This window comes from Lagopus leucura, unplaced genomic scaffold, assembly GCF_019238085.1.
Source record: "Lagopus leucura isolate 7727_CA_CO unplaced genomic scaffold, USGS_WTPT01 105-20_obj-0_obj, whole genome shotgun sequence".
Taxonomy (NCBI): domain Eukaryota; kingdom Metazoa; phylum Chordata; class Aves; order Galliformes; family Phasianidae; genus Lagopus; species Lagopus leucura.
Genome location: NW_024968773.1, coordinates 69,264 through 84,860, shown reverse-complemented (window position 1 = coordinate 84,860; position 15,597 = coordinate 69,264). Strand labels below are relative to the sequence as shown.

The window sequence follows — 15,597 nt, the reverse complement described above, 5'->3', positions numbered from 1 at the left end:
TCCCGCTTCCCTTCCCCCGCGATCCCTGGGGCTCCGTCGGTGCCAGCCCCACCGCTATCCATGGGGCGCAGCGAGTCTCTCCGTGGGACGGTTCCCGGCTGCGACACAGCAGGTCTTCCTTCTGTGCTTCCAAGCGGAGTTGCAGACGCCGATAATTCAGAAGCCTGAAAGCCTGACGGGCGATTCACGGCCAGAAAAGTCCGCTCCGTTCTGTCAGCTCCACCTCAGGGCGGAGGACGTCCCTGAGTCACGGCCGCTCCCCGGGGCCAGGGGGACTCGGCTCGGCGGCGGCCGTGTCGGTGCTGAGAGCCGGGATTTTGTTGCTGCGGTGTGCCACAGCTCTGGGGGCAGCCCGGGGCTGCGGGACGTGGGCTGGGGAAGCCCCACTCCGAGCTCGGGACTGACCTGCACGGGGTTCTGCGACCTCCCCCGTGCTGACAGCAGGGCTGCGCGGTCGGAACGCCGCCAAGGGATGGGGGTAGCGCCGTCATCCCGGGAGCGGGGAGCGGACGGGGTGCGAACCCACTCGTGTCACAACACCTCGAGGAAAACCCGCGCGGCCGAGATGGATCAGCGGATCGGCAGCCTGCAGGTGGTGCAGAGCCGTGTGCCCGGCGCTGAGGATCGCCGCCGACCCCGGAGCTCCCACGCGTGGGCGCGGCGCAGGGACTCGGGGGAGCCTCCGCGCGCGGCCGCCGCGCCACCTCCGGCCGCCAGGGGGCGCCACAACGCGCGGCGCTGCCCGCTTGGAAGATGGCGGCGACGGCTTCGCCTCGCCGGGCCGCCCCCCAGGCAGGGGCCGGACAGGCCGCGCCGCCATATTGGCTGTTGTCCTGTCTGCGGCGGGCCGCGCTCGCCATGACTCGCAGGCGGAACAAGGTGGCGGTGGCCGGAGGCGCCGCGAACCGCCGAGAACGTCCGGGAGGGGCCGCCGGTCCTCCTCCCGCCCCTCCGCCACCGCCTCCCCCGCCGCCGGAGCCGCCCGCCCCGCCCGAGGCGGTGGTAGCGGCGGGCGGCAGCGCGGAGCCGGGCAGAGCCGCTCCTCAGGTACCGGGACGGCCGCGCGGCGCTGCGGGGCGGTTCCGAGGGGCGGCCGTTGGGTGCGGGGCCCGGGCAGGGAGGCAGGCAGGCCTCGCGTCGGACCGTCCGGCTCCGCGCCGTCCCCGGGCTCGCTCTCGGGTCGCGACGGGCGGGCAGGGCCGGGCCCCGTCCGCGTGGGGCGCGGGGATGGGAGCGGGCCGCGGGGCTCCGCGCTGCCGTGCCGGGTGGCTCCGTGCCGGGGCTCCCACCGGCGTGTGCGAGCGGGGGGCGCGGCCCTCATCCCGCGGCGACGAGGGAATTGCCGCGGCGGGGTCTGGGAGCCCGTCTGCCGACGCCGCTCGCCTTGAGCCACGGGAGATAGGGCGGCTCCGCCAGCCCCGTGCCCGGCGCGCCCCGCGCTGCATCCCCGCTGCTCCGCTCGGGAGGAGTCCCGCGTGCCCTCTGCAGGTCAGAGCCCCGCGCCGGGGGCTGCCGTCTCTCCCCTGAGCGCTACGGAGCGCTGCGAGGATGTGCTCCCAGACCTGGCAGGGGATCCAGCCCCGCCGCAGGTGAGCGGAGCAGCGGCTGGGCGGGCTGCGGGCTGCTGCCCGGCACCCATCCCCGGAGCACGCTGCGGGGAGCCTGAGGCACAACCTTCCCCCCCCCCCCCGTCGTCCGGGACACGGCTCCCCCCCGGGGCACAGCCTCCCGCTCTGCCTGCATGCTCTGGGTGTGCTGGGAAACGCCATCGCATGGAGCAGCAGCTGCACCTGCTCTTGCTGAAACATGGGATGGCCCAATAGCCCCCAGGCCGTGGCTGCCTCACTGGGCAGGGGAGCTGTGTGCCCCCCTGCACTCTCCTTGGCCTCTGACCTTTGCTTCACCTTGAGCCTAGGAGACACCATCTGTTTCATGGCAGCAGTTAAATGTGCACTCGTTGTTGCGGAGCCCACCGCAGTGGCAGACAATGGGGGCTCTCATGTCGTGCTGAGCTGGTCCTGGCTGCGGGGCCTCTGGTGAGCTGAGGGTTGGGCTCCGGTGCGTGCAGTGGCATTGGGCTGTGAGCCCTGGCCCTGCCGCTCTGTGCAGGGAGAGCACCACCCTGGTGCATCTCTGCCACCAGCTGCACACAACAAAGAGGCGGGCAGGAGGACCTGGGATGTGTGAGTGCTGCTGTGGGGTTCTGCAGTGGATGAGCAGGGAGCGTTGTGGCTGAGGGCCCCCGTGTCAACCCTGCCTGGAGACATCTGTGGGTTGCGCTGTGCTCTAAGGGTCCTCTTGGTGCTGCTGTACCACAGGTGCACTGGGAGTTGCTGGTGGCCTCACAGGCTGTTGTGGTGCTGGCTGGTGGTTTAGCGTAGCCTGGTTCTCCCAGGGGTCTGAAATTCCCACAGCTGGCACATCCTGGGCTGACAGCAGCTGGGCAGCCCAAGGCTGCTCTGTTTTACTGGGAGAAGGTGCAGACCCACATACAGCCTGCAAAAAATAGTCTGGTTTGCAGTCAGCATCCTGAAGTCTTTCATGCACCTGCGCTGACCTGATGCCCTGCAGCAGGTCCTTCGGGTGACTTGTGGCCTGTGTGTCCCACTGCAGGTGCTGCCCACCACCAACCAGTCCGTGCAGACATGCTGCCTGCTCTGCCACCGTGAGCGCAAGGACTGGGGAGGCCCGTCCCACAATGGGCTGGTTTCTCCGGGTGAGAGGCTGCCACCAGACTTCGTGCCAACGCTCGTGCAGAACCTCTTGGGAGAAATGCCGCTGTGGATCTGCCAGAGCTGCCGGAAGAGTGTGGAGGAGGAAGAGCGGCGGGCAGTGCAGGAGCAGGCCCTGGCGGTACGCGGCTGGGGAGCAGTGGTTGGAAGGGCTGGGGCTCCCGGGAGCATGGCCTTGCAGTGCTGATTGTCCTGTGGCGTGAGCTGGGTCTGTAGGCCCCTTGCTCGCTCCAACTTTAGCTCCTCGGGTGTTGCTCAGAAGGGGTAGGGGATGATGCAGAGGCTTGTCTGGCAGCCTGTGCAGTGTTGGAATTGCCTACCTGGCAGAGCTGGCAGTGCTGCTGCTTTGCCAGCCATGCCACACTTTGCTTTGTGCTCCTCTTGCACTGGCCCTGTGGCAAGCTGCCTGCTGCCTGGCTCTGTGCTGCCATGCTGGGTCTTGCCAGAGCTGCAGTTGCCAAGGTGAAAGGGGCAGTGCATGGCAGGGCGGATCTTGCCCCTGTGCAGAGCTTGAGGGCAAAGCAGTGACTTCCTGTGTGCCTTTGTTTAACCCTGGCCCATGCTGAACACAACTGGAGCAGCACGTGGCCTTTGACATCCACCTGGCTGTTGGCTTGGGCTCTGGGAACCAGGCTGCCCATCTGCTGGATAGAGGCAGTGAGAGGAGCAGGGGCTTGGGGTCAGTGGAGAGGGTCTTGGCCCCAACATCCTGGGGCAAAGGTCTCCTGCCTCACCCCCACCCTGCTCCTACTTCACTCTGTGTTTTCCCTGCCAGGTCTCGTTATCCCACACATCCTGCAAGTCGCAGTCTTGTGGGGGTGGTTCCCACTCCTCTTCCTCTTCCACCTCCTCCTCTTCCTCCTCGTGCCACGGGAACTCAGGGGACTGGGACCCCAGCTCTTTCTTGTCTGCTCACAAGCTCTCGGGCCTCTGGAACTCGCAGCATACCAACGGGGCCACACAGGGCAGTCCCCTCGGGGCCCCCCCTGCTGCGCTAGGTGAGTTGAAGCCAGTCGTGGGGTCGAGCAGAGCTTTCTCACTGGTCTCTGGCTTAGGCTGTATCCTTACAAGCAACTTGACTGGTGGGCGGGGGCAGGCAGCAGAGGGCTTCTACTGCAGCAAAGGCAGAGGGTACTGGGACGTTGAAGCATTGTCTTGCTTTGCTGGGAGCATCGCTCCAGCAGTGTCAGTATGCCACGCTGCAGGCAGGGTGGAGTGGGGTGGCTGCAGGCAGAAGTGCTGTGCTGAAGGCTGCAGTGCTTTTCCCACCGGAAATGGCCGTGAGACACTCAGCAGTAGCCAGGCCCTAGCTTTGCTTTCCTTGCAGGTGAAAAGCACTCCAGCCTGGCTCTCTCTTCAGAGTGCATCAGCCAGGCTCCTGCCATGGTGGCGGGGCTCAAGGCCTGTCCCTATGGCCATACAACCTCCCCCGCCACTGGCAGTGCTGCCCCAGGCTCGCCTCTGCCTACCTCACTTGACTTCTGCAAGACGCTGCCGAAGCAGTTCAAAAGCATGTGCCGGAGGGCCACCCCACCAGGTGCGTGTACCAGGGGTAGGTCTGGCCTCATCCTCCCGGCCCGCTGCCTTCTCTGCCCCTGTGCCTTTCCCCACGTTTTGCCCTTTTTGTCAGGGCACCTGTGGGGCAGATGAAGCTGCTGAGGCCCATTGCAAGCAGAGATGACTTTTGGCTTTTAACCTGAGTACCTGGGTGGGGAGGACAGGGTTTGTCACTGTAGAAGAAGCCCATGCAGATGTGCTGTCTGTTCTGCTCCCTCCGGAGCAACCCAGGCTGAAGTTTGGTGCTATGGTACCTCTTGGTACTAGTAGAGACCTGGGGCAAAGGTCTTCTGCCTTTCTCTAGGCTGGCCTAAGCTTGAGATCAGGGACCCATGTGCGTTTGGGCTGTAGGATTATCTCTGAGTGTGGCCTTGTCACTTGACTGTCTCTGCTTCTGCCTGTCTGCAGGTGAAGCCTTCCACTCCTCAGAGCATCATCAGCACTCGGACCTCACTGCTCCTCCCAACAGTCCCACTGGGCTCCCCTCCCAGCCACCAGCGCTGGTTCCCTCCAAGCAGATGCCTGCCCACCCAGGACCCTTCGGCTCCCCTCCACACGTCCCGCTGGGCACCACCCCGCAGGCTGCACTCTTCCCTGCACCCAGCGTACAGGCAGCAGCCCCGAAGCCAGCATCAGAGTCCCCTTCCACCGGCGCAGTCTCGCACAGCCCAGGGTCGTGTAAGAGCCCTCACCTGCCCCCCGCCAATGTGCCGCTGCTGAAGATGCCACCTCCGCTTTCGGGCTGCGCTCATCCCTGCAATGGGCACTGCAGTACTTCGCTCATCCCTCCGCCTGCCTCCCACCAACTGCCCGGCACAAACAGGTGAGTGGATGAGCCCTGCATGTTTCCAGCCTCTCCTCACTGGGTGATACCACCCCTGCCCAAGGATGCAATTTCCCCTGTGGAGGGATTGACTACTCTGGAATGGTGGTGCAGAGAGCCTGTGTTTATGGGCCAGTTCTGCTGTTGTAGACCCCTGGTCTTTAAGGGTTAAGCTGTTTTTCTCCCTACATGTCTTCTCTGTGCGGTTGTCCTTTAGTACTGTGGTGCAGAAGAGACTGCTTGCTTGCTTACTGCTCCTCCAGCTAAAAGACCCAAAGAAACCGCCTGGTCAACCTGCTGTTGGCCAACAGGACCCATGTCAGTGAGACCCATCGGGCAGCTGAGGCACTGGGCAATGGTTTTCAAGAAGATGAAGCCTGTGGACTGGTGGTTCTGCTCGCCTGCTCCCCTGGCCCTCTTTGGGCTACCTGTGCCTTGGAAGAGAGCATGCTGAGTCGAGGGTGTTGGTTCCTCTCTGCTGATTAGCTCTCCCTGCGGAGGGCCAGACAAGTCTCGAGCTGGAGCTAGAGGAATGGTGCTGTGGGCCGTGCCCTGGCTGCCCTGTCCCTGAACTGGGTGGTCTGTGCCTGTGGGAGTCGGGCCTGCCTGCACGTGGGGATGTCTGGCAGCTGCATGCAGTTCCAGTGTTTCTCACCTGTGCTACCTGCCACCCCCAGTGAGTACCGCTCCCTGCCCTGGGATCAGCTCGTGGCCTTGCAGGGGACACTGCTTGCTGGAACTCTGGTGGGCCAGCCTTCTGCCTGCTAGAAGTGCTGGGGGGTGAAGAGTTAGGAATACCTTCTGTCACGGGCTCCTACAGCATTTTCCTTGCAGAAAGGGGGTGCAGGGGGCTGGGGTTTGTCTGCCCTGCAAATCCTTTTGCTCTGGCACAGGGTGCCTCGGGAAAGGTGTTCTTATACACCTAGTGGGATGATTTTGAGCTCCTTTGCTTGCACTCACTTCTCACCATTCTCCTCAGGGACCCGTCTTGCAAAGGACACAAGTTCCCGAATGGTACCAGCTGCCATCCGCCGCAGCCGTGTGAGGCAGATGAGGGTCTTGGGGAGGATGAGGACAGCAGCTCAGAGCGCAGTTCCTGCACCTCCTCTTCCACCAACCAGAAAGATGGGAAGTTCTGTGACTGCTGCTACTGTGAGTTCTTCGGCCACAACGCGGTGAGTGAGACCACTCTGCAGTCACCTCTGGTCTTTGTGTTCTGCTCTGTGATGTAACGTTGGTGTGTGGAGAGCATGCAGGTGGGAAGGTCTGGCCACAGCTTTTCTCTGCCAGTATGTGTACCCTGTCAGATCAGGGTGCTTCAGGCCTCTAATCATCTTTGTGGCTATGTTGGAAAGGAGTTCAGTAAAGGTTGTGCTGGGGACAGGAGTGACTGGGGAGAGCGATGGGTGGCTAGTGTGGAAGCTGGGGCTGCCTGCGTGTCACACTGGTTCTGGTACCTGCCAGGCTTGACAGCTCTCACCTCCCACAGCCACCAGCCGCTCCCACAAGCCGCAACTACGCTGAGATTCGGGAGAAGCTGCGCTCGCGCCTCACCAAGAGGAAAGAGGAGTTGCCTCAAAAACTAGGGCACAACAACAGCTCAGGAGAGCCTGCTGTGGACCACCGCAATGTGGATGAGCTGCTGGACTACATCAACAGCACAGAGCCCAAGCCCTTGAACAGTGCCAAGGCAGCCAAGCGGGCACGGCACAAGCAGAAGAAGAAGGTGAGGCTGGGCAGAGGGAAGTGCTGCTCTGTGTCCTGCCTAGCTAAGCAAGGCGGGAGAAGTGGGCAAGAGGGAGGCCTGTCCTACTCCTTTTAGAAGGTCAGGGCAAGACTGCTGCTGGTGGGGCTTTGCATTCTCTCACTTCGTTCCGTTTGGTTTCTTGAGCTCTGTGCCCTTTGCTGCCCTTCTCCTGACTTAGCGTCAGTGTCTAGTTCTTTGGGGACTTCCCTGCATCTCTACCTAAAGCATTTGGGGGGAAGGCTAAGCTGCTCTGTTGTGTGTTGTAGTTCTGACAGTCTCTGTAGTGGAAAACTGTGCTATGAAGGCTTGTGCTGTTCACTGGTGCCTCGTGCCCAGAGTGGTGTCCTCTGTGCAGTATGGTTGCTTTTGTGGTGCTTGCAGGGGATGTGTGACAGTTCAGCAGTTTGAGGATAGTGGAAGGCTTGGGAAAGCCATGCTGAACACTGGCTGTTGGTTTGCTGCCTGGCTAGGCTGGTGTGTGGCTTGCACACGTCTTCCTGGCCCATCTGATCTTCACTTGTGTTGCAGGAGGAGAAAGCCCAGCTGGAGGCAGAGGCCCAGAAGCGTGCAGAGCGTGCCCCTGCAAACAGCCAGAGCAGGGAGCCAGCTGAGGAGAAGCTGCTGGAGTGGCCGGAGCTGGAGCTGGAGCGTGTGAACAGCTTCCTCAGCAGCCGGCTGCAGGAGATCAAGAACACCATCAAGGATTCCATCCGGGCCAGTTTCAGTGTCTATGATCTCAACCTAGATGTCAATGACTTCCCCAAGAAGGCAGCTGTCTTGGAGCAGAAGAACCTGATCTCTCACCTCAATGGCTCCTCTGACCTGCAGGACATAGACCTGGCCCTCGCCCCGCTCAGCCTGGGCCCCACCAAGAGCCACACACTGCTGCGGGGTGAGCTGGGCCCTCGATGGGGTGATGGGCCAGGGGAGCTGCCGCTGGCCCCGACGGCCACCGAGAACGGCGTGGTGAAGCGCCTCAGCGCCGTGCCCAGCCTGTCCCGCATGATCTGGGTTCAGTCCAAGGCTGCAGACTCTGCTGTGGACTGTGGTGGGCAGAGCCCAGAGCCCAAGGAGGGACTGCAGCCAAAGGAGCCAGAGCCATCAGAGCAGGTGCTGGCAGGGGGTCGGCAGCGAAAGAACAAGCGGCAGAGCGGGCAGGTGAAGAAAGGGGATGGTGCTGTGGTGCTCAGTGGCCAGGCCAGGCTGGAGAACTCTGGTGTGAAGGGGCAGGTGCTGGGAACCAAGCACCCTTCGAAGCCCAGCACTGCAGAGCCACAGCGGGTGGGTGGCTGCACTGAGGTGGAGAGTGGCAAGGCGCAACCCTGGGGCTGCGGCACTGCCAGACCAGAGAAGGAGAGAAGCAGCGATTGGAAAGGTCGGAGGGGAGAGGGCAAAGCTGAGCTGCCAGATCTGGTGCAGCTGCCCACCCCAGCCACTGGGGACCGGCAGCTGCCTCCCCTTGCTGCCCTGGGGGAATCCCCCCAGCCCAAGGGCAAGAGCAGGAAGAACCGCAACAAGGTGGAGAAATCCAATACCTCTATCGGTGAGTGCCTGCAGCTCTGCCCTGCCGTGCTCTTGCTGCTGTGGACCCTTCCCCAGCCCTTGCCCTGCCTGCTGCCAGGTTCCTTCCTGTCCTGCCCTCATGTGTGTGGGTCCCATCCCTGGCACTGTCCTGCTGGGAACAGCTGGGTTTTAGGGGTGTTGCTGTTTTGTGGTGACCTTGTGCTCTGCTTGCCAGATGACGTGTTCCTACCCAAGGACTTAGATAGTGTAGAGATGGATGAAACTGACCGGGAAGTGGAGTATTTCAAGAGGTGAGGCAGCATCTCCTGGCAGGGTGTATGTGAGGCCACCCTGCCTGGGGTTGGGGGCTGAGGTTCTGGGGGCTCTGTCGCTCACTGGGGCTCCGTTCTCTCCCGGCCAGGTTCTGTCTGGACTCTGCCAAGCAGACGCGGCAGAAGGTGGCCGTGAACTGGACCAACTTCACCCTGAAGAAAACCACTTCCAGCGCAGCGCAGTGAGGTGCGGGGCCTCCCCCCCCCCTCCCCACCCTCGGCCGCTCCGCTCTCCTCACTGTGCCCCGTCACTCCCTCCCGGGGGCCCCCGGCTCTCCTCTATGGGGTCCCCCGTTACGGGGACCCCGGTGCTCTCCTGCCCCGCGGGGCCCCCGGGGCTCCCCCCACCTCCTCCTCCCCACCGCGGGGTCACCCCGCCCCAACCGTCCCCTCGCCCTCTCCGCCCGGCTCCCTGCGCCGCGGGGGAAGGCCTGTGCTGGACCCAATAAAGAACTTTTTAATTTTTTATTTTATTTAACCCCAGCCTCTGCTGCTTTGTTTCGCGCCCCGCGGGCGGGGCGAGCTGTGCTGTACGCATTCCGCGGAAGTTTGGTCTCTGAGGGGATCCGTAGGGCCAATTCTCCCGCGCGGGAGGAGGCGATGCCGTGTTGCCAGGCGACAGTACGCTCATTTTACGTCACTTCCGGTGCGCCCGTTTTACATCCGGGGCAGCGAGGCGACTGGGTGGTGGCGACGCCATGGAGCCGGGCGCGGAGCGGAAGGTGAAGCCCAGGCCGCTAACGGCGAACCCCGGCTCCGCGCCCGCTCCGCTCACCCTACGTCTCCCCACAGAGGCAGCGCGAAGAGGCGGCCGACGGATCCGACATGTCGGGAGAGGACGACGAGGACTACGTGCCATACGTGCCGGTGAAGCAGCGCAAGCAGCAGATGGTAACGGCGTAACGGGGCTCTGGGGGTTGGGCTCCGTACTGGTGCGGCGTCTCTCAGCCCACGGTTCTTCTCCAGCTGCAGAAGCTGCTGCAGATGCGGCGGAAGGTGGTGTCGGAGGAGGAGCAGCGGGACAGCGGCAGCGAGCAGCGTGGGGATGAGGATGACATCCCCCTGGGGCCGCAGTCCAACATCAGCCTCCTGGACCAGCACCAGCACCTCAAGGAGAAGGCAGAGGGTGGGGATGGTGTGGGGCTGGTGTGGGGAGGGGCTCTGCTGGGAGCTGTGGGCGCTCTCTCACTTTTTTCCTACTTCTCCCCAGCCCGGAAAGAGTCAGCCAAGGAGAAGCAGCTGAAGGAGGAGGAAAAGATCCTGGAGAGTGTGGCAGAGGGCCGAGGTGAGCGCTGGCATCCCTGTGTCCTGTAGAGCTGTTGGACAGTAGTACAGCCTGGGACTGGAGAAGGAAACCACAGTGAAAATCCTCAGTTAACAGCCAGCTGCCTGACTTTGCTGGGACTGTGCAGTTGCAGGCCCCAGGCTCCAACAGGCTGTCCCAGAGGTGCTGCCTGGATTGCCTTGCTCTGCTGTCTGTGGGCATGGAGACTGAGAGATCTCACTAATCTTATTGCCTTTGTTTTTGCAGCATTGATGTCAGTGAAGGAGATGGCAAAGGGCATTACATATGATGATCCAATTAAAACCAGGTGTGTTTGGCAACGTGGGGGTTGTTTTTCTTAAAATATCACTTCCTTACAGCTGGCAACAGCTGGAGGCCATACAGACTGGTAGGAAAAGAACTGCTCTGTGGTCTGAGTTATACTTGCTTGGCTTCCTGACTACTTACTACTCTTTGTAAATTGAAAGACTGATGAGTCAGTTTGGATGTTATTTCCCATGCAATAAGATTTATGTATGCATTTATGTAAAATTTAAAGGCTTGAGCTGAGTCTTCAGACCTTGAGGGAGACAAAGAGAATGAGAGAGGGAGAGCCCAGGAAGTTCAAGACAGTATTATGGAAATAATGAAAATGAGTCTAAATGATGTTGGCATGTTTTACCCATTATCCAGGGCTGCTGTTATCTGTTGCATTGAGGCTCCTTACTTGGACTCTGGGGAGATTTTGTTGTGTATGACTGGCTTGGGTGTTCTCATTGCTCATGAAGCCCCTTGAGGTCACCTGTTTTCCTTTGCGGGATTTCAGAGCCCGTCAGGGAGTTCTTGTCATCCTTTGTTGGGTCGGCTGGCTCTCCCTGGCACAGTCTGCACTCTGAACTTCTTCTGTTGCTTTCTCAGCTGGAGAGCACCTCGTTACATCCTGGCCATGTCAGAGGCTCGGCACGATCGCGTGCGCAAGAAGTACCACATCCTTGTAGAGGGAGAAGGCATCCCACCTCCCATCAAGAGCTTCAAGGAGATGAAGTTTCCAGCAGGTGGGACTGGGAGCAGCTTTTTCTGGGGAGACTCGTGTCCAGCAGTGAGCGAAGCTGTTGGATCCTTAATGTTCTGTTAGCAGGGTCCCAGCTTAAATTCACAACAGGGATTGTATCAGCTGGCTGCTGACCCGAGGGTCATTCCTCACTGATCAGAGGGCTGTGGCTGAAAAATGAGTTAGAGGGAAGGCAGGTCGTGAATATGTGTCTCGTGTTCTAACAGCTATCCTGAGGGGCTTGAAGAAAAAAGGAATCCAGCAGCCAACACCCATACAGATTCAAGGCATCCCCACAATGTGAGTGCTTTGTGTCCCAGATTAGGCAGTGTTTTGCTGCTTCCAGCCCACCCAGCAGCACCAACCGCTTGCTCCCCTCTAGCCCTGCTCACCCTGCTCAGATCTGGAGCTCTGAGCCCTCCTGTACTGCTCCTGCTCACCATTGGCCTGTTTCTCTGATAGCCTCTCAGGAAGGGATATGATTGGCATTGCCTTCACTGGCTCTGGGAAGACTCTGGTGTTCACCCTTCCAGTTATCATGTTCTGCCTGGAGCAAGAGAAGAGATTGCCATTCTCTAAGCGAGAGGGACCCTATGGGCTCATCATCTGTCCCTCTGTGAGTTCTTGGGGCACAGTGGAGCATGGGAGAAAGCTCTCTGATGTTCAGTGACGGTTTCAGGTGCTCCCTGTGTGGGGAATTAAGGTGTTTTTTTTCTCTGCAGCGAGAGCTGGCCCGGCAGACCCATGGCATCATTGAGTACTACTGTCGCCTGCTGCAGGAGGACAGCCTGCCCCCGCTGCGCTGTGCCCTCTGCATTGGGGGAATGTCTGTTAAGGAGCAGATGGAGACGATCAAACAGTAAGACCTTGTGGGGAGGGTCCTGTGGGGCTGAAGCTGGGCTCTTTTTATTTCTAGCAGGGGACCGAGGGGTGGCATATTGGCTGGATGGCTCTGGGGAGGTGTAGGGGTGAAGGTGATGTGCCAGCTGGGTGTTATCAGCATAAGCTCTGTAAGCCCTTCTGTATACGTTTCTGCACGGGAAGAAAACTGGGTGCCCGACTGTGCCTTTCTGATCACACAGCGGGGTGCACATGATGGTGGCGACCCCTGGCCGCCTCATGGACCTGCTGCAGAAAAAGATGGTGAGCCTGGACATCTGCCGCTACTTGGCCTTGGATGAGGCTGACAGGATGATTGATATGGGCTTCGAGGGAGACATCCGCACCATCTTCTCCTACTTCAAGGTACGGGGCTGAGAAGATGTGAGCACTGTTAAGCTCAGTCCCTGCACCCACCTTTGGATGAGCACTAAATCCTTGCCTGTGCTTTGCTCCCTGTGCAGGGCCAGCGGCAGACCCTTCTTTTCAGTGCAACAATGCCTAAAAAGATCCAGAACTTTGCTAAGAGTGCCTTGGTGAAGCCTATCACCATTAACGTTGGGCGAGCAGGTGCTGCCAGCCTGGATGTTGTGCAGGTGAGGTACTTGGGAGCTCCCCCACACTATGGGGGAGGCCTCCATAGTTTGTGAGAGCAGCCAGTGCCTCCCCCACAGGGTGCTTGGTCCTCCTTCCCAGCGGGTCGTGGCATACCATGCAGTGCTGGTTTCTCTGCTGTCTGCTTGAACCTTCTCTGTGCTTCTTCCTAGGAAGTGGAGTATGTGAAAGAGGAGGCCAAGATGGTGTATCTCCTTGAGTGCCTGCAAAAGACCCCACCGCCTGTGAGTAAATATGCTTTAGCTGCTCCTGCAGTACATCTGGGGGCAGCACTGCAGCTCTGTAGCACAGCTGTAGAGATGGCAGTGAGGATGCAGCTGCTGGGCTCTGCTCTGTGCTGGGGTTGGTGAAGGAAGGAGCTGTGTTCTGTGTATGTACAAGTCCTGGGCACAGAACTGTTGTGGCCTCTGTTCAGCAAGAGGAAGTGGGTTTCTCTGGGGATTGTGCTCTTCGTCAGCACACAAAAAAGCCACTCTTACATGATATGTGTGTCGTGGCAGGTGCTGATCTTTGCGGAGAAGAAGGCAGATGTTGATGCGATCCACGAGTATCTTCTACTCAAGGGTGTGGAAGCTGTGGCCATCCATGGAGGCAAAGGTCTGTGAGGGTGCTGTGGAGGTGTGGTCCTGTCTGATCCCACTCCTTCCTGGTGTGTGAGCATGGGAGGTCCCAGCACATAGCTGTTTGTCACTGCGTGAGGATGGACTGGGGCAGTGTCAGGATCTCTGGTAGGGAGTGCAGCTTTACTTACTATCATAGCAGATGTAAGCACCATGCAGCTAGCTCCCTGCGGGGCCTGCGAGTCCCTCTGCTGCTTAATCTGGGGAAAGGACGTGTAGGTTTTCACACAGGAGAGGCTTAGACTTTGTAATGCTCAGCTTTAAGGCTGTAGTGGTTGCTGTAAGAGGTAGGACTGGGAGCTCTGACCTACTCATCTTCTGTGCTGGATGTTTACAGATCAGGAGGAGCGGACAAAAGCCATTGAGGCCTTCCGAGATGGGAAGAAGGATGTTCTGGTTGCCACTGATGTCGCTTCTAAGGGCCTGGACTTCCCTGCCATCCAGCACGTCATCAACTACGACATGCCAGAGGAGATTGAGAACTACGGTGGGGAATGGGGCCAGCAGAGGCACTGAGGGAGAGTAGCTGGGTGGCCACAGGCCAGGAGGGCTGTGCACCCATGGTGGTGGTCAGTGGGACAGGGGTGCCATGTTGCATTTGTCCTGGCCTGATCCTGTCTGTTTCTTTGCAGTTCACCGTATTGGGCGTACAGGTCGCTCAGGCAACACTGGTATTGCCACCACCTTCATCAACAAAGCCTGTGGTGAGAAACTGCGTGGGATGGGGGGAGCCTGTGGGGTGGGCTGCACTGTGTGATGCAGCTGGACAAAGAGCTGCTGCTGCTTGGGTGTGGGTGGTGTTCCCCTGCAAGCAGGGGAAAGTGATTACGGTTCACAGAGAGGTGGTGGTGACATGGGGCATTGTCACCACTTGGGTGCTGGCCTCAGGGCCCTGCACATCATTCTTTGCACTCTTGTGTTGGGCTTCTGCTAGGACTGTATCTGATCTGTGTCTCTGCCCCCAGATGAGTCGGTGCTCATGGACTTGAAGGCTCTGCTCCTGGAGGCGAAGCAGAAGGTGCCCCCTGTGCTCCAGGTGCTGCACTGTGGGGATGAGACCATGCTGGACATCGGAGGTGAGGGACCCTGTGCTGGGATGGAGAACTTGTGTGGGACTCTTGGAGTGACACGGGCTGCAGATAGGGTCCCAGCTCCCATCGCTTCAGGCTCATGGGGTGGCTCCTGTCTCCCTGCCTGCTGGGTGCCTGCTTTGTCACCTGGCCTGGCACACAGCTCAGCCTGATCTCCTTCTTCCCATTGCAGGTGAGCGGGGCTGTGCCTTCTGTGGTGGCCTGGGCCATCGCATCACTGACTGTCCTAAGCTGGAGGCGATGCAGACCAAGCAAGTCAGCAACATTGGCCGCAAGGACTACCTAGCTCACAGCTCTATGGACTTCTAGCCTGGGGACTGTGCTGTTCAGTGCTCCCCTGCACAGGCCAGGAGAGGAGGTTGGCTGCTTCTCTTCGACCTGGGGTTCACATTCTAAAACCCAGACCGACCTTGTACCACAAGACTCTCCTGTACTTCTGTGACCTGTTTTTTTGGGGACTGTCAACTGCTCAGCCTTCCTGAGCTCCTGCCCTAGATGGAAATGCGTGGAGCTGTGCTGCAGCAGCCCGATACGTCAGTGTCACACTGCTGTGAGGTGCTGAGCAGGCAGGGCGTGGTGGGGGAAACTCTAGGTGGGGCGACTGGTTTGTGGCTGGTGGGCTGCTGCCCATGCCTAGGGACTTCTATCCAGCCCCTCCAATGCCTCACAGTCTCCTTCCTCTCACCTTGATCTGTTCATCCTAGCTGTTCCTGTTAACACCAGCGGTGCTCTGGTGCAGCCAGGGCTAAGGCAAGCACGCTGTGCTTATGTCAGGTTGTCCCCTGAGAGCTGCCTGTGCTCTCACAGTATGCGTTCTGCCCCGCTGCAAGGGGTGGGCGGATGGACACCTCCTGTGGCCCAGCCTTTGCCTCTCATCCCACACACCAAAAAGGGGAAGTGTCAGAGAGAAGGAAGTCTGCCCTATGCAGTTGCTTTGGCTGAAGCAGTCACATTTCTGTGCTGCCAGCGGCCCAAGCCCCAGAGCCCTGTGTTGGCTGCTGGGGCAGTGCTGGGCCCATGGAGAGACCAGTGAAGGATGGCATCCTCTACGTCCAGCACTGCAGATTTGGAAAGGTAAAGGGCAGAGGGGGGATTTGTGGCTGGATATAGGGTTTGTACTGCTGGCATGCTGCTTGGTCTGGGCCTGAGTCCCCCACCATCTGGGAAGGGAGTGAGCAGAGCTGGACCCCTTTAGGCTCCAGCTGTAGTGGTGGTGCTCTCCCACTGCTGAGGGATCCATCTGTGCATGCACAAGCTTGTGCTCACCCCTATGGGCTGTGACCTTGCCTGGTCATTGCGTGGCGTGCAATGAAACAATAAAGGTGTGTTACTGAGGCACAGCTCCGTGTGCGTGCGAGCGGGGCAGCAGGTGGGTTGCTGGGT

General features: G+C 60.0%; 2 protein-coding genes across 2 annotated transcripts; both read left to right on the top strand.

Annotated features, from left to right (window-relative positions):
- Nucleotides 1-753: 753 nt before the first annotated feature.
- On the top strand, nt 754-9,272 carry FAM193B (family with sequence similarity 193 member B). The gene is made up of 11 exons (XM_042894721.1): nt 754-1,047; nt 2,614-2,853; nt 3,508-3,730; nt 4,060-4,269; nt 4,698-5,112; nt 6,092-6,287; nt 6,602-6,838; nt 7,388-8,402; nt 8,598-8,673; nt 8,784-8,881; nt 9,179-9,272. The coding sequence occupies exons 1-10, from the start codon at nt 754-756 to the stop codon at nt 8,878-8,880; spliced, it is 3,003 nt and encodes a 1,000-aa protein (XP_042750655.1). The 3' UTR covers nt 8,881; nt 9,179-9,272.
- Nucleotides 9,273-9,315: 43 nt separating this feature from the next.
- On the top strand, nt 9,316-15,549 carry DDX41 (DEAD-box helicase 41). The gene is made up of 17 exons (XM_042894722.1): nt 9,316-9,416; nt 9,487-9,585; nt 9,661-9,820; nt 9,905-9,979; nt 10,226-10,286; nt 10,877-11,013; nt 11,237-11,309; nt 11,472-11,625; nt 11,732-11,868; nt 12,092-12,254; nt 12,353-12,484; nt 12,656-12,727; nt 13,004-13,100; nt 13,461-13,610; nt 13,756-13,827; nt 14,089-14,199; nt 14,387-15,549. Exons 1-17 carry the CDS (start codon nt 9,393-9,395, stop codon nt 14,521-14,523), a joined length of 1,854 nt encoding a protein of 617 aa, XP_042750656.1. The 5' UTR covers nt 9,316-9,392; the 3' UTR covers nt 14,524-15,549.
- The last annotated feature ends 48 nt before the right edge of the window (nt 15,550-15,597 follow it).

What these genes read in the sequence shown, in the direction of transcription:
- FAM193B (XM_042894721.1), top strand. Translation starts at nt 754, where the DNA reads ATGGCGGCGACGGCTTCGCCTCGCCGGGCCGCCCCCCAGGCAGGGGCC. An exon ending in CGGGCAGAGCCGCTCCTCAG is followed by an intron (nt 1,048 to 2,613) that starts GTACCGGGACGG and finishes GTCCCACTGCAG; the next exon opens with GTGCTGCCCACCACCAACCA. An exon ending in CCGGAGGGCCACCCCACCAG is followed by an intron (nt 4,270 to 4,697) that starts GTGCGTGTACCA and finishes GCCTGTCTGCAG; the next exon opens with GTGAAGCCTTCCACTCCTCA.
- DDX41 (XM_042894722.1), top strand. Translation starts at nt 9,393, where the DNA reads ATGGAGCCGGGCGCGGAGCGGAAG. An exon ending in ATTCAAGGCATCCCCACAAT is followed by an intron (nt 11,310 to 11,471) that starts GTGAGTGCTTTG and finishes TTTCTCTGATAG; the next exon opens with CCTCTCAGGAAGGGATATGA. An exon ending in GGCCATCCATGGAGGCAAAG is followed by an intron (nt 13,101 to 13,460) that starts GTCTGTGAGGGT and finishes GGATGTTTACAG; the next exon opens with ATCAGGAGGAGCGGACAAAA.